Source organism: Clarias gariepinus, chromosome 5 (assembly GCF_024256425.1).
Source record: "Clarias gariepinus isolate MV-2021 ecotype Netherlands chromosome 5, CGAR_prim_01v2, whole genome shotgun sequence".
In the NCBI taxonomy this organism is placed as follows: domain Eukaryota; kingdom Metazoa; phylum Chordata; class Actinopteri; order Siluriformes; family Clariidae; genus Clarias; species Clarias gariepinus.
The window spans coordinates 18,099,559-18,123,325 of NC_071104.1; the positions used below are offsets into that span (position 1 = coordinate 18,099,559).

Below are 23,767 nucleotides of genomic sequence, written 5' to 3' on the forward strand. Positions count from 1 at the left end.
ACATTATTTTGTAAAATTCTTAGAATTTCATTTACCAGCCCACTTGGTGTGCTAGCCTACAACATGCTGATTAAAAATTGTTGTACTAGGCAAAGGTAAGGCAACATATCTTGTTGCCTGGAAAAATAAACTCACTTTCTATTTTAATAGTCTCTGTTTTTGTTTTTTCTGACCCTATTAAATCAATCATGAATTGGGGCTTGTCCTGTTATGTGTTGCATACAGGCCCATCTCAACATGAGCTCCCAGCAACTTTTTGAGTTTCATTACCCCATTGTCAGGTGAAAACTGGTAACGATTTGCTAGCAGAGAGTTTGAATCCAGATTATATATACCATATAAACTAAAAAAATAATAATAATAATAAGTATTATGTCAGTAATAAGTAGGGATGTCAGTTAGAATAACCAATTATTATTACTTCATTCATTTTCTATGCTGCTTAACGTGTATGGAATTGTGGGAAGGCTGGAGCTTTGCAGGACAGCCCATTGCAGAGCACACATGCATGGAAAATTTGGGAATGTCAATTAGCCTACTTTGGGACTGTATGAGGAAACCAGAGTACCTGGAGGAAAGCCACTAACTATGGGGACATTCCAAATGCAAACTATATACACTCATACCTGAGGCAGGATTTAAATCCTCGACCAGGAGGTGCGTGGCCGTGGTGCTAACCACTACGCCAGCATGCTTAAAGAGAATAGTAGTAGTAATGATAATAATAATCATAAAAATAAACTCTGATGGCCAATCAGAGAAAAAGTCACCTGGATAGCAAGATGTTCTGTGGGTTTAGGCACATTGACTGTAACATTTGTGTACTGTGGTCCAAAAGAAGGTTTTCAAAACATTTAAAAACAGACAAGCTATATCTAATGCATGTTTTGTGTTAGCTGTAGGGTCAGGCCCATATCATGTCCAAGATTATAATGGTAAAGAATTTTTCTGATTTACTCAACTTTAATGTGTCAGTTAGTAGTTGGTTATATACCCAGTATTTCTGGTCTGTAATGAACCTTGAATGTACTGTCTATTGACGTACTTTTGTAGAGGGCTACAAGCGAGAAATTGGATGATGCGCCCCTCATTTTCCAGTTTAGAGGAGAGGTTATTATTGAGCTTTTTCAGAGACACACTCTGAGACATTTCCTTTTTATTGTCCAAATGAGCCTATACGCATAAGTGCTGTATTGTGAGCGCCTAGTAAATGAAAGAATGTCTGTTTAGGGATTCTTTTATCCAATTTGTGTAGTGCTCTTTGGAGCCTTCTAGTAGCTGATAGACTTTTGAGGGCGATCAGGGCTGTGGACATGCTGCTGCCGGTGCTGCTTCCGCTCTTTAAGTCCGTTTCCATAGAGGAGAGTGGCCGCGCGTCGAGGCTCCGCCCCCAAGCGTCTCCTGCGCGCGCCGCAGCTGCTTTCAAACCCAACTGCTCGACTCCATTCATCCTCGAGAGGGAACAAAAAAGTGGCTATTTATTAGAATACTTGTTTGCCATTGTTTCGCGCCACACAAAAGGCGCTTCATTATGTAAGAAGGAGCCCTTTTGCCGAGAGAAACAATGACTTGAAATTGTCTTTCGAGTCTATAATAAATTTCATTTTCTTGCTTCTCTGCTCAGTGTGTAGTGAGTGGTGGGATGGATGGGGAGACGCGAGCTCGCGCAGCTTTGGCGCACTAAACTAGTTTTTTTTTTAAAGAGGGATGGAGCGATAGTCACGAGCAACAATTTTCCAGCACTGCAAAACGGGAACGGTGGAACTCGCGTAAGTTTGCTTGAGCTGAAATGTAATGATTCAGATTCTTTTAAGAAAGAAAAATGCTGCTAAAACGGGTTGGTTGAAGACAGCAGAAATAAAACGAAAATCGGGTATTTTTTTATTTAGATGAAGTCGCGTTATGTGTTAAATATTTAATCTCGTGGCCATAACCTGGCATTTCCCGTTCGCTGGATCTGACCACATTTACCCTTAACTCAGCCGGGGTTTAAAATGACTTAGGCTAATCTTCAAGGTTATATTTAGACTTAGATGTACACGCTCAGATGTCTTTGGGTAAATCGAATAAATAATAAATTTTACATTTGCCGTGTATTTCTAATGCTATTCTATCAGCGATGCTGCGCGCCGGAGGAAAGCGTGATTAATCACCCCAAAATCTACAAGAGTAACATATTTACTCAGTAGGCAATAAGATAAAAATAAAATTGAACAGAATTCGAATAGAACATTGTATAAGGATACTCTAAATGACTTTTGTTTTATCAGTTATAGTGTCAAAGTTTAAAGTCAAAGTTCGAGTCCATGTATGCGGCAGGACGTTAGGTAGGTGTGTTTGGGTTGCATGGTTTCATCGAAGTGTGTATTTGATATATAAATAAATAAGTAAGTAAATAAATACATTTTCATTCACTAACAGCCCTGGAAGTCCGTGATCAATAAACGCTAGACTAACATTGCCCTCTGTTAAGAACCAAGTTGTTTATGAAAGAAATAGAGACAAGATCTTGTACCTGTATGCAGAATAAATGCAAAATATGTTAAACAACATTAGATTTAGGTTAAATATTAATTACTCACCCACAACCAGAGTTATTAATAAAACAAGAGCCTACTATGTACTTTACTGCCATGTTACTTTTAACCATGCTTATTTATATTTATAAGCCATATTGATATTCTTCCGCTCACGTGTCCTAATAGTTAAATCAAGCGGAAAATATTCTCCACAGAAACATGGTCACACACGACATTTTGAGAGACAGTTTGAGAATCGATTGGTTTTATTAGAATTTTTTACTAATGTAATGAAAATTTGTGTTTTGGGGCAGTTCTGGGTTTGGCTCTGATATCTCTGATATCTGATATCCAAACCTCCTCTCCCAAGCTATTTTTCCCCTTCCACTCTCCCTACAACGTAATTATGTTTTGTGAGGCGCGCGACCGCTAACACCTGTCAGATGGTGATGCTAAACTGCCTGCTCACAAGTTCAAGAGACTCTCCACTTTGGGGAGAGGTTTAGCAATGGGAGGGAGATGGTAGACTGAGGGGTAATAATTCTCCTCTAGAATAAAAACTCGAGTCTATATTTAGTTTTAGTCCACGCATTATTTCGTGCAAATATGCTCTAGCTCATAGATTATTATTATTATTATTATTATTATTATTATTATTTACTTGCCATGAGAATAAAGTATAAGTCTAAGGCAGCTTATTAATTTGGATAGTGCCATTATAGGATCTGTACTTCTTTGTGTTTCCAAACAGAGAGCGCATCCATCTTAATCCAGCAAATAAGAACACTTGAACAATTATGAGGGTCAATGCTGTTTGTTTAGGGGAACTGCTGTGACCCCTGCACTCGCGCGCGCACCACCGCCGTTCCCTCTCCCCCGCGTGCTCAATCTGCACTTCTCCAAAGCGCGCAGCCAGGGACAAAAAATAACAAGCACAAAGTAAATGTGTCCCACGAGGGTTACGGTGTGTTTCAATTGACTTTAATCCAAGCGAAACGAAAACGTCTAATCTTACTAATCCCTCGTTAAGCAGTTTTCTAAAAACATTTTAAGTAAAGAAAAAAATTTAAATTAATGACTGTTAACGTCAGGTTTGGTTTGACTTTATTAATAATACCACAACAACAAACAAAAAGATTTTAAAAATCCTGCAGACATAATAATCCTGCAGCCATAATAATAATAATAATAATAATAATAATAATAATAGACACTGTACTCACTATTTATTATTATTATTATTATTATTATTATTTGTAGTAGAGTAGTAGTAGTAGTTAGTATGCCACAGCGAGGTAGCTTATGTTATTTCGGCCATCGCTGTCTGGCTGGGTTTAGTTGATAAAATGCAAATACATTAAAATAGACTTATTATTAAAGTTGGGCGATATGTAAAAACTCGAAAACAGATAGAAAAAAAATATTAAATTAAACATTTTGGAATTAAGGTTCCGTGTTTAAGGGAACTGCTGTGTTTCCCTTTCCTATGTTTTAATATATAAACCTAAGTCTATAATGTAATATATCCTTTAGAGCGCAACGTATTTTTTAAAATACCCCCATTCTGTATTATTAGCGATATTCTGTATAGAATATCGCAATATAAAATATTTAGACAATGCTATAACTCTGTATCATTTTCCACAGGTGTCGTTTCATATTATCATGGAAAACTGAGAAAAAATATATATTCTTTATACTTATCATTCTTCTCACCTGTAATTTAAATGATCACGGCTCACACCATTGACAGATATGATATTTTCCACTGACATATGCTTAAGCACAATTACACAATTTAGTGTGTGATTCACGTTTAAAGACTCTTTTTTTCATGCACATCGGTATTAACCAATTAAAAGCCATACAGCTTGGCATCGTTAGCAGCGCAGCGGGGCAGGAATATTTTTGTTTTGCCTTCAATTAGGGGCTGATTGGTGTTTTCAGGGCAGGTCAGCTGTGAAATTCGAATTATACATGTGCTGCGTTGTGCACAGTGTGAGATTTTCCTTTGCCAGTAGATTGTAATATGCGCTAGGTCTTAAAATAAACCTCGCTCTGACCTGCGCTGCAAATAATAAACCGAGGAAAAATGTCATATATGTGTATATAGCACCTTCTCCGATGATACTGTCTTTCGGAACCATGACATTTTCCAAACACTGAACTGCCAGCAGACGGCACTAAGACTCTTTTCAAACATCTGTGGGAATCAGATTCAGCTTTTGACTAAACGCATTTTCTAAACATCCAGGCTATTTCTTGTAAATTTAGACCGAATGTATGCCAATAGGCAAGCTAAGTGTGTGGTGCTTGTGGGATGCAGTTAAGCATATTGTGTCCTGTTTTGAATACGTGTATAGAGGTCAAGCGTATTTACTGAATAAAATAGATTACTTATTAGCAGCCGAAAGACTAACAACAACAACTTATTAGAAATTATGGTTTTTCTTAATCATTCTCTAATTAGCGACCCAGTGAAATTAGAGAGATATGTAGAGAGATTCTCTAATAATTCTCATGTAGAGAGATGAGTTTTACATATTTTGTGTATTACAGCTGTAAATATTTTCATATTCAATAGACCATTAAATTAGTTCTGAACTTTTTCCTTTCTTTCCAAGAAACTGGAAGAGCGAGAAATTGTGTTATTGCAAATTATTTATTTTAGAGATCTTACATTTTATTTCCACTTAAACACATTTTTTTTTGGTGATATAATGTTTGAGGGAATTTATTTTTCTACTATTAATGTATTGGGTGAAAATAAATCAACTGGCAATAATTTGTCAGGGTCTCCCGCTCTCTGGTTTCCGTTAGAGGGGCGTGGTTGACCCCTGCTGCTCCCCGCCTACTAGGTCTGTCCTCGTTCCTACGTCACTGCACCGATCACCATGCAAATCGCTCCCGTTCTTGCACGCCATTGGCCGCTGGCTCGGTTTAATCGCTGTCAAAACCCGTCATATGGCCGCCACTTTAACTAACTCCTCAGCTCCACTAGGGAAAGTAGCTCCAATGCGCTTTCAATTAACGTGGATGTAAAACGGCTGTTGGTGACAAGACAAAACAGGCTGCGGGAAGATTAAAAAAAAACGCCAGAACTTCAAACTCACAGACACTGTTCGGATTAAATTCCACTTCATTCCGGAGTTCTCCTTCACTTGCTTGCGGTGCACCTGCTCTGGCGGACCAACGCCGAAAGTTAATGCTTTTTTGTTTTGGTTAAGAAGCCTTTAAAACCACTTGAATGTATAGCATGATGATGGAGACGGACTTGCACTCCCCGGGACCTCAGACCAATACGAACCTGGGGCAGACAGGTCCGAACACGGGGAGCAAAGCCAACCAAGAGCGCGTCAAACGCCCTATGAATGCTTTTATGGTGTGGTCCCGCGGCCAGCGCCGGAAAATGGCTCAGGAAAATCCTAAAATGCACAACTCTGAGATCAGTAAGAGACTCGGCGCAGAGTGGAAGGTGATGTCAGAAGCTGAAAAGCGACCCTTCATCGATGAGGCAAAAAGGCTGCGTGCCATGCACATGAAAGAGCATCCGGATTACAAATACCGACCGAGGCGCAAAACCAAGACGCTGCTTAAAAAGGACAAGTACTCTCTTGCTGGAGGTCTGCTCGGCGGAGCGGGCGCGGGCGCGGGAGTTGGGCTCGGGGTGGGTATGAGCGCAGCCGGAGTAGGCCAAAGGTTAGAAAGCCCTGGGGGTCACGGAGGCTCAGCCGGCGCCGGTTACTCGCATATGAACGGTTGGGCAAACGGCGCGTATTCGGGCCAAGTCGCTGCCGCCGCCGCCGCTGCTGCTATGATGCAGGAGGCGCAGCTCGCCTACGGGCAGCACCCGGGCAGCGGGGCACACCACCACCACCACCCTCATGCCCACCACCATCATCCGCACAACCCGCAGCCAATGCACCGCTACGACATGAGCGCTCTGCAGTACAGCCCCATATCCAGTTCACAGAGTTACATGAGCGCGTCGCCGCCCGGCTATGGAGGGATTTCCTATTCCCAGCACCAAAACGCAGGTGTTGCGTCGTCGGCCGCCATCGGCACGCTGAGCTCGTTGGTCAAGTCCGAGCCGAACGTAAGTCCTCCAGTTAGCACGCACTCCAGAGGCCCCTGCCAGGGAGACTTGAGGGAGATGATAAGCATGTATTTACCGGCTGGTGAGTCCGGAGAGCCGTCCGTTCAGAGCAGACTACACGCTTTACCGCAACACTATCAGAACACGACGGCCGGAGTAAATGGGACTGTCCCGCTCACGCACATTTGAAATTCTTGAAGGAAGGGAGGGGGGAAATCAGACACACCACCAAATATTGACCTCTTTTCGATGGCCATTTAACTACTTTTGTACAGAATGTTTTAAGATGTCCTTGTAAATTAAGATTAAAATAGCTATCATTTCGGTGTTCATACCGAGGGAGAGCCGATGATATGTCAGTTAGAGTAATTTTTTTCTTGTTTCTTTGTTTGTCTGTTTTATTTTATTTTATTTTTAATAAATTATACTGTTCATGAATTATAATTTGACATTTTTTCCTGGCCATGCCAAAAAAAAAAAATAAATCCAGCGATGGTCATCTTCACTGAAGTATTTTTGTTCACATTATTTATTTGTGCAAATTCATTTTTAAGTTAATATGATAACATCTAGCATAACGTGGATAACTTGAAAAATGTTTCTGAAAATTTCTAAAGAGTTTCTTGCATACCCTATTACATTTGAAACATTTGTACACGTGAATCCATGTATCTGAAATATGCTGTAACATTTCTTGTAAATTGTGAATAAGTTTTAATATTTGAAAAGACTGGCACGTAACTGCTGCTGTATATAATTTATGAAATGCATTGCTGCCAGTTTGCGTTCTCACTTTGCGCTGACTCATTGTCTAAATAAAATTTGGAAGAATGTTACTATGGTTCTAAAAGATGTTGTTTTGTCATTTTGTTAATGACATTGTGGGATTGTTCTACTCCAACTCTCCTATCTTTATTGGTAATAATGTGCATCTATTTGCTCCTCATTGTGAAGGACCACCTTTAATTGCACCCTATAATTCAGTCGTTAGTCGTTCTTCAATCCAACGTACACATGCAACAGCTATATATAAACACAGGCTTTATATATTAAAAACGTTATTTACTGTAGTGTGACATTTAAGAGAAATTCACTTGGGAATATTTCTTACTTTTAAAATGACTTAATAATAATAATAATAATAATAATAATAATAATTATTATTATTATTATTATTATTATTATTATTATTATGATGATGATGATGATGATTATTATTTATCTGCTTCATGTGAAGGAAAAACTAACGTCTTGACGTGACTAAATTGTATTACATCTGCTCTCATTCACTTTACCCTACAAAAAACATTTATATATATTTTTAAAACGTATTTATTAAAGACTGACGTTTGTCCAAAAACAACAACAACAACAACAAAACAATACAACAAACAATGCAAAAAATATATTAAACATTTAAATGGGGACTAAAAGCATCTTTATAATAATGATACAATTTTTCCCTAATGGTCTGGACATTTAAAAAAAATAATAATAAATAAAAGTCTAAAGTCTTATAATGTACAGGTGACATTAAAAACATGTTTGTAAATACAGCCCTAACAGTTTACGACAATTTCATTTCACAGTTTAAATAACTTGCGATCAGTTTAAATAAATCAAATAAAGTTAAACGTTTGCTGGACTAAATGTTTACATGTCTAAATGCCGTTTCCATCTCAGACTTGTCAGATTCCAAATTATTTCTTTAAGCGTATGAGTTTGCAAACTTAGTCCGAATTATATAATCTGAACCAAACTGCCTCGTTTAAAGGCCAAGAAGCACCAAGACACTTATAAAACTTATTAGAACCCCCCCCCCCCCCATTCAATTACATGTAATAATGAGTTTTATTGATATTTGGTTGTAAATAACATACGTCTAACATGATGTTCCGACGGGCCAATTTATTAATATTTTTCGCATTCACTCATCTACAATACATTGCTTAGGTGCTGAGTTGTGGTCCATGATATTCTCTTGTATTTTCGTGGGTTAAACCACGGAAACGATGTGGATGAAGTATGTAAGGGGATGTAAGATTAACTATAGCAAGTGTCCTGACCTCTGGGTCCGCTGCAGGTCAGAGTCTATTATCGCTTCCCTGTTACTCCGGAGGAAGTTCAGCAACAAGTGTCAGACCCTCAAACGTTTCAGCATCACATCCCATACACCCCAGTTTGAAGGATAAAATAATCTCCTGGATTTAAATGATCGTTGTATGTATAAATAAAACAAAAAACAGCAACCATTAGCGTTGGCTACTTTTATGGGTATTTGTAAAAAATTGTAAAGCATAGAATTAATTCTACATTAAAAATAATGTAATAAACTAAAGGTTAAATGTGTATGGTAGGTAAATAATTTTGGCTAAATTGTTTGTTAGAACTTGCTTAGCATATAACTATCTAACAGACTCTTTTCCACAATTAAGGACATGGTGTAAAATGTAACATTTCTTATTGTTCTTCTTCTTCTCACTAAATAAATATACATATAATATTCAGTTTCTTATGACGAGTTGTCACGATGACCGAGTGATCCTGCTTTTTAATAGGCCTATACTTTTACTTGCCTGAGTATTGGAGTAGCAGAGCTGAGGGACTGCCCTCTCTGCAGCTCTTTGTATTTTTGGTGCCCCCAAAAGCGACACGGATTAGAGCTGAAAGCACGGAGGCGGGGTGCGATTTAGGGCACGTTGCCAGGTTAAAGCCAAAGGGTTCTGGTAAATTTCACCAAAATAATTTACTCCTCCGCCAAAAGCGGCGGGGCGGGTGAGCGGAAAAAATAGGATGGGGTTGGGAGTGAGCGCCAAAGTGGTGAAGCTGCTGGTTATAGCGGTGAACCCCAACCAATAAATCGTCTCAGGGCGCGATGTCCTTATCTTGTAACCGCCGATATATTCTGCGTTGGGAGAGCCTTGGCTGCTGCTTCCTCGTATTCGCCTCTCTCTCTCTCTCTCTCTCTCTCTCTCTCGTGCACTCCCCGATCTCTCGCACTCGCTGTCCTAAATGGGGATAATTAGCATCACTTTATCACGCCTCTGCATATTTCTCTCCGTTCACCAAAAAAAGCCGGTATGCCGCTATTGGTCGCCGCTCTGTCGCAGAAGATTACGGAGACAGATTGCACGGAACGAATGTGCTGAACGAGATTAGGGGGGAATAGAAATAGCAACTGGGCCAATAAATTCCTCGCGAGGGCCTTATCGTGCAATTACACGTTGACATGTTTAACAATCTTGCGGCCTCTTAATCCTGCACCCTTCCAAGAGGAGAGATGCTGCTGCGCCGCAATTTCTGCAGCCTGTGACTCTCTAGCAGGCTTTTAAGATGCACAAAATGTGGCTTGGCGTTCAATGCGCCCCTAAAACCACATAACTTAGTTTAACGTTTTTATTTCTGAATTTCTTGCTTATTTTTGTTTAGATTTTGTGGTATAATCCAAAATTAGCATTATTGTACTCTTGTATGTGTGTGAGGCTGGCAGACTTAATGTGCTAAGCTTTGAAGTGTTCAATTTAAATTATATCTTGTCTGCAATTAGCGGGCTTTATAGGCAATGTTGGGAAACACCTCAGTAAGGCACTAAGGCCTACCTCAGGCAAAATTGAACTTCCCTTGAGCCTGATCTCCCCCAGAAACCAACTGATTGTGTCTTTTATCTCAAATTTAAAATATAAACTTTTATCTCAAAGATCGTATCTTTTTGGTTATTTTTATGATCACATCTAAACGTCTTCTTCTTCTTCTTCTTCTTCTTCTCACTCTTTTTGTGTCTGTGTAGGGGTGATTGTGAGAGCCTCTGCAGGAATTTGGCAGGCCCAGAGATTGGAGAGGCGCCCCCACGCTGCGCTGCCATTCAGTGGTCGAGCACGCTGTGTGGTTGGGAAGTTTGCACTGAGCCGTGGCCTCAATAGCTTCACAAAGCTGATTACAAGCCCCAGCGAGTTCGTGAAGGAAGCAGGCCAGTCACACAGGTGTGCGTTAGATAGGGGGCAACCCTCCAGAGCGGGGCAAGGCGGGGGGACCACACAAAAAGCCAAAGTGTCCCGGGAATTTGGTGGGAAACAAGTGAGTACGCTAAGGAAAAAACGTCACCTCTTCAAATGCCGTCCCGTCCAATTGCACAGGGGAACTTATAAGTAACACCCTTATTATCGATGTTCATGTACATTTTAAGACCCTATTCTGTCCTCATTAAAACCTATTCTCTTGTATGCCGTGGTATACATCATTGTGACAAATTTTTGGAACATGAAAAATTGCATATGTAAATTTCATAAGCTGCAGTCAACTATTTCATGATGTAATAACTTATGTTGCAGTGTCGGGGGTTAACACAGAATCATAAAGAAAAGCGCAGTCTCTTTGCTTAATCCATTCTCTGTTATTCCCTCAGCTCCACAAAATATGACATCAGTGGACCAGGCAGCCTATTTAATTAAAGCGGAGTCTAACTATCAATTACTCAAGAAAAACAGAGGCTCCCTAAGGGCCGCTAATCAGCACCCGAACAGTCGGTCTGCTCGCTCATTACGGTAACACTACAGCCGGCAGTGATAATCAGCCGCATCTGCCCGCTTCCCTCATTTACTGCATCTGAACGTTCTCATTCACAACTTCCTAACGTAATTCTCACACATGACGCCCTGTTTGCATTTTCCTTGATTAACAATGTTAACTGTGATCATAATAAGCTCCTGTTCTTGAACTGTACAATATCTGTAGCTCCAGCAAACCCGTTTCTAATATACGCCTCATTTCTGTAACAGAGTTTGGCCGACGGTTTTGCACACACATGGGTCTTATGTAGTCCGTTTAGATTATGTTTTGACAAGTCGCAAAACCCCAATTTATACGTCGAGTTTAAATCACATCCTTTATAGGGTCATAAATGAGTCTAATGTTCAAAAGACAGCAAAATGGATTATAGCCTACTTTTCTACCTCCATACAAAAGCTGCAGACCAGTAGACCATTGGCGATTTTCTTTATAAATAATATATAACTTGTGATAATAATTCAATTGTGCATGGATCTCATTGCTTCCCGGGTCTCTATGCGTGCTTGCGCATTCATGCCTTCCACCAAAAAAGAAATGCCGTTAATCTATTGTAACTTTGGCATCACCTGGGTGCTGTCACCCCCACCGTCCTCGGGTGATGAGGGGACAAAAGCGACCAGGCTCGTTATTCAGGCGCGACCGACTATGCTAATTGAATTAAATGGCGAATACTGATCCCGATTTTGCGGAGATTTTCAGAAGTCAGAGCAGCTGCATTGCAGTGCCGCTGTTCTTTATACACTTTCTCCATCCAACTGCGGTACTTATTTTCTGTGTTTCTCGCCATGTGAACCGGAACAGTTCATAATGTGCAGGTCTTAAAGAAAGACAAATTCAAGTCACAAACGCGCGCGATGTGATTTCATCCGCTTCTGAGGAGCTGTCCTAGTTCTGAAATGACAAGCGCAATAAACTACTACTCCCAGCACAGCACACGCCACGTCCCAAAGCTCGAATCAGAGAAGTCTAAACAAAGCACCACTGGCAACAATAAAATAAAATAAAAACGTCTGGCGGTGAGTTTAGTGTCAGCGCTTATGTGAAATGTATTTTTGTAGGATATTTGTTTACCTTTCAACCTGCGAATTAATATAATATGGTTTGGTTTCCTAACGGACACGTTCCATGTAGCTATATCAAATGCATGTATTAGGGTGGCCAAAGTGCATTAGACACTGTCAAAGTGCATTAGACACAGAGTTTATGTACTGCATAAACTGTTTTATTGGAATAGCTCTTGTACTTTTTCTTTAAATTGCTGTTATACCATTACAACGTTTTCACCTCCCATGTTAGATGTCAAAACAGTATTAGAAATGCTCTGTAGATGGTTAAAATATTGAACACCAATAGCTTTACTTAATGATGCAAGAATAGGCTGGGCTTTTTTCCCAATTGATGCAGTTTTATTTGAAATAAAAGAAAAATAAGCAATTGGTGTGATCTATCAACAGTCCAAATGGCAGTTGTAAATGCTTTGCCTTGTAGGTAGTTTGACCCATCACATGAGGTAAACTTCTTCTCAGCAGGGGTCCACAATCTTTTTTTGAATTGTTTGCTGTGGTGTGCCTCTGTATTCTCTGATGGGGATAAACTTTGTGTATGATTGTGTTGTGCTTTTACATCTGAAAGAGCAAGATAGTTATAGAGAAACCACAACAAAGAATTTGATGTTCATGGATTGATTATTGATTTTGTGGTGTCAATCTTTGTGAGTTCTCTTAAAAGGAGGAGTGGATGGAAGGTGGAATAGTGAAGCACACAGACTGCAAGAAGGGATGTTGCAGAGGGGAAGTGGAGTCTGCGTGGACAGTTGATGACAACAGGAGCACCTGCTTCGAAAGACAGTGTGCCGGATGGAGGGCAGAGGGGTTGGGGTGATAATGGCACACCCCACTGAGAGTTATTACTTAAAGACTGTGCTGGGATGAAATGACATTGTAATGGGAGGGTACTTTATGCCCTGTTTTCAAGGAACTAGGTATTCTTACTTTACAGCTTATCTTTGTCCCATTTTGTCTCCTGTAGCTCTCTCTCTCTCTCTCTCTCTCTCTCTCTCAATGTCTCTCTCTCCCCCTCTCTCTCTCCCTTTCTCATATATCCCTTTTTCTTCCTTTATATTATCCCTTCTTTAAAAGTCTTTATGCTAAAAAAACTTATACACTACTAGTTCATAAATTTGTCGGATAATAATCAGAAATGCTAAAAATGTTTGAATAATTTGCTGGTATTTTAGCTGATACTAAGAATATCTCGGCTAACCCTCCATGCATTTGTGTGCCAAGAGTAAATTTTTTAGAATATATCATTTATTTATGGAAGAATGTAGATCATGGTGGGGTACATACTATAATGCGCTTTGGAAATATTACATATTTGAGAAGTACATTTGGACATTTGAAAAATACACAAGGGATTAGTTGAGCAACAAGTGTGTGTGTGTGTGTGTGTGTGTGTGTGTGTGTGTGTGTGTGCTTGTGTGTAAGAGAGAGAGAGAGAGAGAGAGAGAGAATAGGATATGGTTTGCAGTAGCCAACTCCCAGTGAGGGCCACACTCATGCTGTGTGTAATAAGTAGTTTCCTGCATAATTGTTTCAGGTCTTATGTATGGAGGGACTCCTTGGGCTCATACACAAAGAATCGTTAGCTCGGCTGGGCACTTTCCTCTTGGATTCAAAAACGCTTTGAGAGACAGCTTTACTCTGAAGCAAATCAGACCAGTAATCATCCTCACAGTCTCTATGTTCAAGTGAAGGAGCATGTGTCGACTATAGGTGGCTAGTCCATTAGCACCAAGTGTAATTGTTTTACTTCACAGAGAAAGTGTGCACGTCTGTAGATTCATGACTCAGCCATAGCATTAATGCAAGGTGAATGGTTTTTGCTTCAAGACAGAAAATACTGTTTTTCCTTTATTCTTTGTTTGCATATACAATGCAATATACAATTTGGATTTCTTTATAATTAAACCCTTCAGTGTATAATTTCCTTTAATAATTCTAAAGATTTTTAAGGAATAATATTATGTCATGACAGGATAATGCAGTTTAACATACACGTAGTAAAAAAAAATATGGCAATGGTTTTATGATGGTGAATATTATAAAGTAGCAGATATTTAAAAATCTGTAGGCATTTCAACATTTAAATTGGGCCTAAAATAGCTGGGTCATATACTTGTTTCCTGTTTTTCTGGTCATTAATAGTTTGTAAATGTAAATGCAAAATATTAAATACAATTCTATTGCATTATAGTATATTAGATTTGTAAGCTTACATTAGATTTTAACTGTTAGTTCCAACTCTTGCTATGAACATTTAGGATAGGATTCAGTTACACTTCTGAAATACTGTTTAACTCTTTCAAGCTTAAATTATAAAACATCCAGACTTTTAGCTTGTTTTCTTATTTAGTACGTGCCTGCAATGTTGAAACATATTAAAGTTATGATATTAAAATGAGTGAGAGTCTATCAGGTTTTACCTAATGAGGCCTTTTTATGAACCAAGTTTTTTACAAAAATGTCTGAGATGTGCAGTGTCTACCTGTCACTACGTGGACAAGACTAAATGGAATAATACAAATTAGGTTAATAGTGTGTATACCAGTGATTATTTTTCTGCAGTACGGGAATTGTTTTCATACTATTGACGTAAATAGCCTTGGCGTTTTCTAAATTCTGCCCGCCATTCCATAAAACAAATGCTCCCAATTCCATTGTCACATATAGTATGTTTTAGCTTTATTCTACTTTTTTTGTGTAAAAGTAAATGTTACATATTCTGCCTCAATAATACTGACACTATTTCTGTGGACTTTTTTTTTTTCAACTTCAGCTCATTGATCCAGTATTGCTGATGTGCAGAGGACAAGAAAGGAGAGGAGTAATGTTGGTGTCAGCAAGAGTCACCATAGATAGATGTGACAAATAGATGTGATAGTGTGATATCGTTTAGACCTGTTTTGCTCTTCTGGTGCCTGAACTGCTAATGGGGCAGTATTTCTCTTTAGGGTCAAAGAGCAACTGCCAATCCGTACAGAGGCAAACAACGAACAAATAACATCGATTACAGAAAGGCTTATCCTGCTGGCCGCCTTAGAAACTGTATACTGCACTTCATACTTCTTATGCACACCAAATATAAACACAATTCAATAATGTAACACAGTCTTAAATCTGTCTCACATACGCCTGCAAACATTGGCCTGGTGCTATCCTTGTGATATGTGATTATTGTCTGTAGAGATTAGGTAAATGAGAGGTCAGGAGGTGATGATAGAAACAGCCAGCTTGTTTCCTCTGGGTGTCACTGATAGCTCTCACCAATGCTGACCTTTGACCTCACTTACAGTGTGTGATCTGCAAACACAGGCCTTTAGAAAGCTAATTGACATGATTTGCACCTATCAGGTTAGTAATGGAGTGCAGAAATTTATCTCACTGAAAGCTAAAGAGAAAGAGATGCTAGTCTTAATATACCAAATATTTTTAGAGAGAATTGTTGGTGTCTGTGATGTATTCAGTTATCATCCTTCACATACTAAATAAACAAAAAGGTTCTTCAAGGATTTTTCTTTTCAGATACTTAAGGTTCTTACCTTTATAAATGTTCTACTTGAATGCTTTCTTATTGACAATTCTAGCACTTATTTATTTATTTATGTTTCACTTTTGTGCTTTTTGTGAGTGTGCTGTCATTTTTTAAAGAAGATTTTTCAAACACAAATTTATCTTAGAATCCTGGGATAAGATTTGATGGCCAGCTTGCCTTTACAATCCCTTCACAGAAAGATGCCAGTCCTCCAGACAGTAGTCAGACAGAATCTGCCATAATATGCTACATAGTTCGTCTTGGTCAATTACTTGGTCAATTACTGCAACTCTTCAAAGGCCAATCTCCAGCTTAAGGTCAAGTTGCTTATACAATGACAAAGTAAACTTCATTCAACCACATGAAGTCACTACAGTCTGTAAGTGAACACCACCTGGTAAAACTTTTCAACTCTTTTTCACTCTACAGCGTCCTTACCACCTGAAGGAAACACATGAAGACTTAGCACTGTAAGACACACACACACTGTGTGTGTGTGTGTGTGTGTGTGTGTGTGTGTCTTTTTGCTTTAAAAAACACACACGCACACACACACACCAATTAAACCAAACAAAACATCCGCTACAAATGCAGTTTACATCACTAATACAGTTAGTCAATTACATGTAAAGAATCATCCCTCACAATAACAGATACAATTCACCTCACCCCTAAGGTGACATATAACAGTGCTGGAGAGAATTTACAAGTAAAGGGGAGAAAATTCACCCATATGGAAATTAGTGAATTGTACATGCAAACTAGACAAACATGTTATCTGCATCCATTACAATTAAGCCCATTTCTATTACCCACATTTTCTTTGGAAAAAATGTTTAACTGTAGCTAATGCTTGCAGCTAGTGTATATGAATTGCAATATGTAATTGTTGCTGTTTTTGTTCTATCTTGAAATATCTTTGTGTTCATTGGGCGTATTTAGTTCTTCAGAATTGTTTAATATGATGCTGAATTTTGCTTTATTTGTTATCATCTATTGATAATGGCATATAATGGCAATATATCATTTTGACAGGTCAGTAGTGACATGCAGAAAAAAAGAAGAAAAAGCATCAATATCATAACAGACAAATATTTACTAATGAAAAAGGTTTTTTTTTTTTTTTTTAACAAATAAAGCCATTGGAATCCAAACTTCTTTAAAAAATTTCCTTAGTAATGGATCATTATGAACAATACAGTCTTATATTTAGACAATATGCCAAACCTATCAAGAAAACCATAGCCTACAATAAAGTAGAGGTTAAAATGAAAAATAAAAAATGTTTTATGTGACTAACAGATTTTGCAACACGAAAATAGCTTTAGAGTTGGGCAGTGAAAATGAAACTCTAAACTGGGCTGACACTCATACACTTGTTGCCATGGGTACATGAAAAAGTGTTTAAAGAATTGTTCTCTCCACTTCTTGCAACCAAATTAATTTGCAGTTTTGCTGTTCCATGTGCCACATGAATTTTTCTGTAGAGTTTACAACATTATGTAAGTAGAGGTTTACATTATCTTTATTTCTAAAGGGAAAATGTAAATTATGCCTATATTAACATCAATAAAGTGCTGTCAATTTCTTCAATATAATAAATTTGATAAATGTTGAAACTGTCCTTAGCATATTTTGCTGTCTCCAAGAGACAGAAACAACGTGCTATTCTGTTGTAACACACAGGGGTTCTATTGCCCTACTATTTCATCACTTATACCAACTCTATTAACGCCAGGTTGAAAACATATTCACCCATAAGTGTGTGTGTCACTAAGGCATCACTAATACTGACCCTGGTTTCCCCTTCATTGGTTTCCTAAGGTGTCTCCATCTTTAAGCATGTCCATGAGCATGAATACAGCTCAACTGAGATTGTCTCATGTCCATGGAAGTTTTTGAAGTCTTCTGTCTGCTACATTACTTGAAAGGAGTAAATCAATTTCTAATAAACTTCTTCAATAGTACAATTTTGCCTTTCAGTGGCTGCTTTGAAAAGATCCAGTTAGCATTTAGCAAGAGAGACGGAGAGTGAAGGATGATTACAGAGATGTGCACTCCTGAAGGTCACCATTCAGGCATAATGAACAGTGCATTGAAACTCCACCTGAGCTCACCATCCTTTTCAAGAACTCAATCTACATTTAGGTGTGCTAATGACAACTTATTGATTTCAAAATAACTGTCTTGACTAATCGTTATATTTTTGAGGGAAGATGTGTCTTGCATTCTTTAAGAAGAATAACGTAAGAAGTGTATGAACGGAATAATAAATATAAAGCTGGTGCTCTTAAGGAATATGTAATCACATTATAAAAAAAAGATCATGTCATTTTCTTATTTGATTGATTTTGCTGATTGCCAGAACTACTGCTGAGACCTTGTTTTTATATTGTTCAGGGATTTTTTTATGTAGTTTACAAAGTCTCTTCTATCTCTAGGTAAAGATGTGTAATTCAAGTATCTAAAGCCATTGAGAATGTTTGTAAAGATTCAAGGTGGCAATTTTCTGAGTATGGATAAAACTGAATTAAATAACACTCAGCTCAAACTGAAAATCTACACTAATCTTTCAATGAATTAATTATGAACATACAGTATGTTTGCACTGCACTTCTATATATCTTTATCCGAAGAGACTGTTGCTTAAGGCTAGGGTAATTATTTTATATCAATCATTGCTGAATCCCAGAACTAACAAATTTATTTGCATATTATTTACACTAGGATTTAAGACATTATTTTATTGTTGTTTTCCACCATCATATTGAAGTAGCATAAATGGTTCCTGTGAATAAAGAATTAATGTAATAAAAAAAGAGTGGTTAATTTTGTGTTTCTGGAAAGTGTCACCGTGAGGATGTCTGCTAAATGTCTATGAACAGTACCATCCTAATACAATAGGAAGAAGCAGACAGGAGAGATTACCTTTAAATATAAGAGGGCTCTCTCACATAAGCGTACACGCTATCTTTTTATTTGCAAAATTACTATCATCAAAAGATAGGCAGTATTTGATCATGAAAGTAGTTATGTAATTTTTTGAGTGTCATTGTGTTTTCTATGCAGACTGTAAGGTAAGGTCTTGTTTCCACTCAAGGCTGTGTAATCTCAGGTGAACTGCTGTAATGGGATTATAGAGGTGCTGCTGTTGAACTCAGCATGGCCCCTCTCCCCACTCTCTCAAGAGACACACAGTTATCACACAACAGCAGATTGTTTTGAACTACTTATTAAAAAGGCACAGTGTTTGAAGACAGAGACACCCCTGCCAGAGTAAGCCAGTGTTAAGTGCATGGCTGTTCCTGTTGTTTTCTTTAGCATCCACAGAATTCCCAGCATAGTTAAGGTGCTTTGGAAGGGGATTAACTGTTGCTGGCAGTCTTGTAGATTTCCCTCAAGCAAGAAAAAGACAAAGAGGAGAGGGAAGAAGGAAAAGAAAAAGGAAAGAAGAAGGCAAACCACAATAACATGTTGTATAAACAAGACCTCGGAGAGTGAGAGATGGGAAAAGGTGCAAATATATGGCAATGAGTTTTTCTCACATGTGGCAGTAGCTTTTAAACATTTCTGCCTATTACATCAGATATAAACCCACACTCTCCTCTTTATTTTGAACTGTTTATTTAAGTGTACACATGCAGTATGTTCCAAACTCCCCCATCCAACCGCTTTCAACAAACCACTTTTTTGGTTTAAAAAAATCCAGGAAATATCTTTAATGTTGTTCCCTAATAATCACTAAGATTTTCTGTCACATTTTCATTAGAACAGTAAAAGGCTAAGATGCGGTTAGGGCCCACAATGATAAATTATCATTTCACTCCGACATATCAAGGGAGTGCACTTGATACTTTCATTTCACCCAAAATATTATATAAAAGTGTAAATTAAAATATACACCTGAGTGACTTGTAGAAAGACAATGTGACAATTTATATGTGATGTGATCGAATCTGTAAAAATCTTTCTATGGATTTACACAGGTTTTTTTTTTTTTTTTTTTTTAAGGACGTTTTAAATTTTTCACCACTTTCGGCTGTGCTCTATTTTTTTTCTGCCAGAGCTTGCTTATAAATTTATCATTGTAGTTATAGTTGTAGTCCTGAATGAAGATGTAAATTGAAATGACTATATCAGCTTATTGATGTTATGCTAGCATTCATTTTGGTCATTTGTCTTCTAAATGTTTTTTTTTTTAAATGAAAAATATGATGGTTTTCTTTTCTGAAAGATAAAGTTATTTGTAGGGTTTTAAGTTTACCTTTATTTAACTTTACAGAATCTGAACAAAATCCACAGAATATCTGCTGTCTTTCTTTGGGTTCTACTTCAGTTTGACTTGGCTGGGATTTTACCATAATTTTTTTTCTTTTTTATTTGTTTTATTAAAAATAAAAATATATATGTGACTGCCAGTTTCTAGTGTTTTTTGATGGGACACAAAAATCTGCAGGCATTATTGTTTTGTATTTGTTATAAACAGTTATATTTTGTTCGGGAACAGCTCTTATTGTGGTTTTTGTTATTGACATATATTGACAGATACTGTAGGCGCTGTGTTTGCTGCTCTGCTGTGTCTGTGGTTAGGTGCTCTGTTTCATGTGCAGGGAAACCCAATCTGACCTGTTCGTAGAACCACAAACAAAGGCACTTGACAGACAGCCAGATTTCCTCCCATGACTGCGCTCAGGTTTCCACGCTCTCAGTATGTTGCTTGAGAGACGGCAGGTAATGCAAGCTCAGGTGTGCTCAGGGCCATAGCTCCTCCTTTTCCCCTTCTTGCCTTCATCACCCACAGGCCAGCTACAAACATGGCTCTGTTTCAGCTACTTGTCCTGAAATAATCATCTGATCAGCAATCAGTCCCCACCTTCTCAGTATTCATTTCATTTTAGTTCACATAAGACAAACACAACATAACAAAACAAATAAAACAAAATTGATGCACATTTAGCAAAATTAGCACAATAGTGGAACAGTCCGGAATATTACAGGAAAAAAAAGCTCAAAAAACAAGATAGATGGGTTATCTATTAAAAATATGAGACAACTAGCAAACATGTAGCCACCTACTTTAGTCTAACTTTACCTTGTGCTGCATAGCATTACCTTCAGTTTAAATATATTGTGCTCTCACTGTTTCACAAAAAGAAAAATGAAGCTGTGCAACTTAAAATAATACATAAAAAACATTAGAATAACATAGAAGAAACTAAAAGATAATAAAAGAAAATTTTGCTGGATGTGTATTATCTAACAAATACTCTGCTAAAATATAAAACAAAACATCTTTAAAACTAACTCATACTGCAGAAATTTCTTATTATGTATTTAAATTTGTTAAAACCCTGCTATGTCTGTATTTATGCTAGATTTACTATGTGTAGAACAAAAAATTAAATGTAAGTCCATATATACATCACTGCTAACATGGCTCTAGGTTAACGTTAAGAACTCAGTTTAATAGATAATAGTACAGTTTAGATAATAGTTTGCTATCTGCTAATGAAATATTTGCTTACATTTTTTTTATTTACCATTACTATATTACAGTTTTTTCTGATTGCTTAAGCACATTTTTTGTAACTATTGGCTATTTTTGCAAAACTCTACACACAAATAAGAAAACCTTTCACCCAATTATCAAAACATTTTAGTTCTCTTGCAAAAGAGTATACATCTTGTTTAACTCTACAAACCTTTGTAAAAATGGTATTTTTACCACACACTACACACTGATGGTATAAATAAAAAACACATCTGGCTTTTGCTTTCTCTGTGCACAAGGTAGGTGAATTTGAAGTAATACTTTTGACATAATTTTGTCATACAAACACACAAGGATTCAAATTTTACTTACTGTAAGTATGAATGTTTATTCATACATATCAAAACGAAGCACAAAAAAACATACAATTTCACTGAAAGAGAGAGAGAGAAAAAATATCAATCATGTCGTCTTTCTGGGTCCGGCCACAGAATTTCATCGACATCACAAGCAATGTCTTCTTGTCCAAGGCACCGTGGAAAATATCTTCTTGAGTGCCGTATCCAGGCCTGACATGATGCCTGGTCAATATCCTCACATGCCTCTTCCATTGCCTGTAAAAGAGCCATGCGCTGATGGGGATGACGGTCATAGACCTTCCAGCGCCAGGCAGAGAAGAATTCTTCGATTGGATTCAGGAATGGAGAATATGGGGGGAGGTTTAGTACAGTAAAGAGTTGGTGATCTGTGAACCAGTTGCGGACCAAAGCAGCCCTATGGAAGCTAACATTGTCCCATATGATAACATATCTCATCTGCTCTGCTCTCTGAACATTAGTGAGTGTATGATATAGGGTATCCAGGAATGTAATAATGTGTGCAGTGTTATATGGGCCCAGGATTGCATGATGGTGCACAACACCATTTTGACTCATAGCTGCACACATAGTTATATTACCACCACGCTGTCCTGGCACATTGATTATAGCACGTTGTCCAATAAGGTTCCTGCCACGTCTCCTTGTTTTAGTTAGGTTAAAACCTGCCTCATCTACATAAATCAGTTCATGACCCATGGCATCTGCCTCTAGCTCCATCACTCTCTGGAAAAGACAAAACAAATGCAGCACAGCAGGTTCATACACAGCACTACAGGATGGACTTCCACATTCAGTACCAATGATATTATAGCTTACCTGAACATATTCATATCGCAGTTGTTTTATGCGCTCACTGTTTCTTTCAAAAGGGACTCTGTAAATTTGTTTCATTCTTATTCTATTTCGTGCCAGTACACGAGATAATGCAGAGATGCTCACGTTGTTTATGTTTTGGAATGTGATGGTATCCTCTATTATGCGCTGCTGTATTTCTCGCAGCCTAATGGAATTATTGGCCAACACCATATTGACTATATGAGTCTCTTGTTCTTCAGTGAACATTCTTTGTCTGCCCCCAGATGCTGGATTTCTAGCAACTCTGTAAAGTAACAAATTCAGTTTTTACATGTCAAGTACTGTATTGTTTTTCATTAGGGTATGGTGCTACTAGAAAACTTACTGTAGTATGAAGTAACTGTACTAACCGATTCTCATTTCGAAATGTCCTTATGATACTTGCTACAGTGTAGCGGCTGAGGTTAGGCTGAACCCGTTGGCCAGCTTCCCTTAGGGTCATTCCATGGTTGATTACATGGTCTACTATTGTTGCTCTGATGTCATCAGGAATTCTGATTCTTCTTATCCTTCCTCCTTCCTCTTCACCTCCTTGTCCTCTTCCTCTAAATTCACCTCCTAGTCTTTGTCCTCCTCCTCTTCCACCTGCTCCTTCACGTCCTCGTCCTCTTCCTCTTCCTCGCCCTCCTCTAATTCTCACTCTTCTCAGTCTGCCCTCCATTGTTCTCCACATTGAAAGCTTACCTGTGGCTTATTTATAGTGCTCAAGCTGATTGCAAAGTGAACTAATTATATAAAACTGTTTTCACATGTGCAGTGTGGTCAAACAGTTACACAAAAAGTGTAAAAAATGTCCATAAATGTGTATAGTTTTACTAGGAGTGTTCTGATAATTTGGAAATTGTGTGTAAAGTACTGAGTTGTGTTTACAGTTCTGCAAAAGGAGTGCTGTGGATTAGATTGTATTTATACATTTGCAAATTGTGTGTTATAAAAGTGCAAACTGTGTGCAAAGCAGTGTTTGTGCTTTTAATTTTGCAAACTCAGTGAATAGTTTTTCTACAACTATTAATAATTTTAGAAATTGTGCTACAGGAATCATTATTACTGTTTAAGCAATCAGAAAAAACTGTAAGATAAAAAATAGGCACAAACTACACTGTGATAATATGCAGCATTTTTAAAGTGGTCTTTTTGGAGTCAGTAGCATAGGTGTGAAATGGGAATAAAACATGACTGCTTCAAATGCTATATATGTGTCATATGTATGGTTAAATACCAGGGCTGAAAATTTATCTCCACACTTTCTAGGTGTACTTTATATACT

The 23,767-nt window shown here is 37.9% G+C and overlaps 2 protein-coding genes and 1 long non-coding RNA gene across 4 annotated transcripts; 2 read left to right on the plus strand and 1 right to left on the minus strand.

Annotated features, from left to right (window-relative positions):
- The first annotated feature begins 1,693 nt into the window (after positions 1–1,693).
- Positions 1,694–14,342, plus strand: LOC128524587 (uncharacterized). Its single transcript, XR_008360546.1, has 3 exons — positions 1,694–1,769; positions 10,403–10,689; positions 12,898–14,342. It is a non-coding gene; the product is annotated as an uncharacterized LOC128524587 (long non-coding RNA).
- On the plus strand, positions 5,460–7,435 carry sox1a (SRY-box transcription factor 1a). Its single transcript, XM_053497220.1, has one exon. The coding sequence runs from the start codon at positions 5,767–5,769 to the stop codon at positions 6,802–6,804; it is 1,038 nt and encodes a 345-aa protein (XP_053353195.1). The 5' UTR covers positions 5,460–5,766; the 3' UTR covers positions 6,805–7,435.
- A 7,192-nt stretch (positions 14,343–21,534) lies between the features above and the next one.
- On the minus strand, positions 21,535–23,564 carry LOC128524453 (uncharacterized). 2 transcript variants are annotated; one of them, XM_053497030.1, is made up of 3 exons: positions 22,851–23,564; positions 22,462–22,744; positions 21,535–22,368 (listed from the first exon to the last, which is right to left on the minus strand). In XM_053497030.1, the coding sequence occupies exons 1-3, from the start codon at positions 23,171–23,173 to the stop codon at positions 21,724–21,726; spliced, it is 1,251 nt and encodes a 416-aa protein (XP_053353005.1). In that variant the 5' UTR covers positions 23,174–23,564; the 3' UTR covers positions 21,535–21,723. The 2 variants fall into 2 exon arrangements, with proteins under 2 accessions (XP_053353005.1, XP_053353004.1); XM_053497029.1 differs by having other exon boundaries at positions 21,535–22,744.
- Between the last annotated feature and the right edge of the window lie 203 nt (positions 23,565–23,767).

Coding starts and splice junctions, on each gene's coding strand:
- sox1a (XM_053497220.1), top strand. CDS start 5,767: ATGTATAGCATGATGATGGAGACGGACTTGCACTCCCCGGGACCTCAG.
- LOC128524453 (XM_053497029.1), bottom strand. CDS start 23,173: ATGTGGAGAACAATGGAGGGCAGACTGAGAAGAGTGAGAATTAGAGGA. Junction 22,745..22,850: donor ACATTTCGAAATGAGAATCG/GTTAGTACAGTT, acceptor GTTACTTTACAG/AGTTGCTAGAAATCCAGCAT.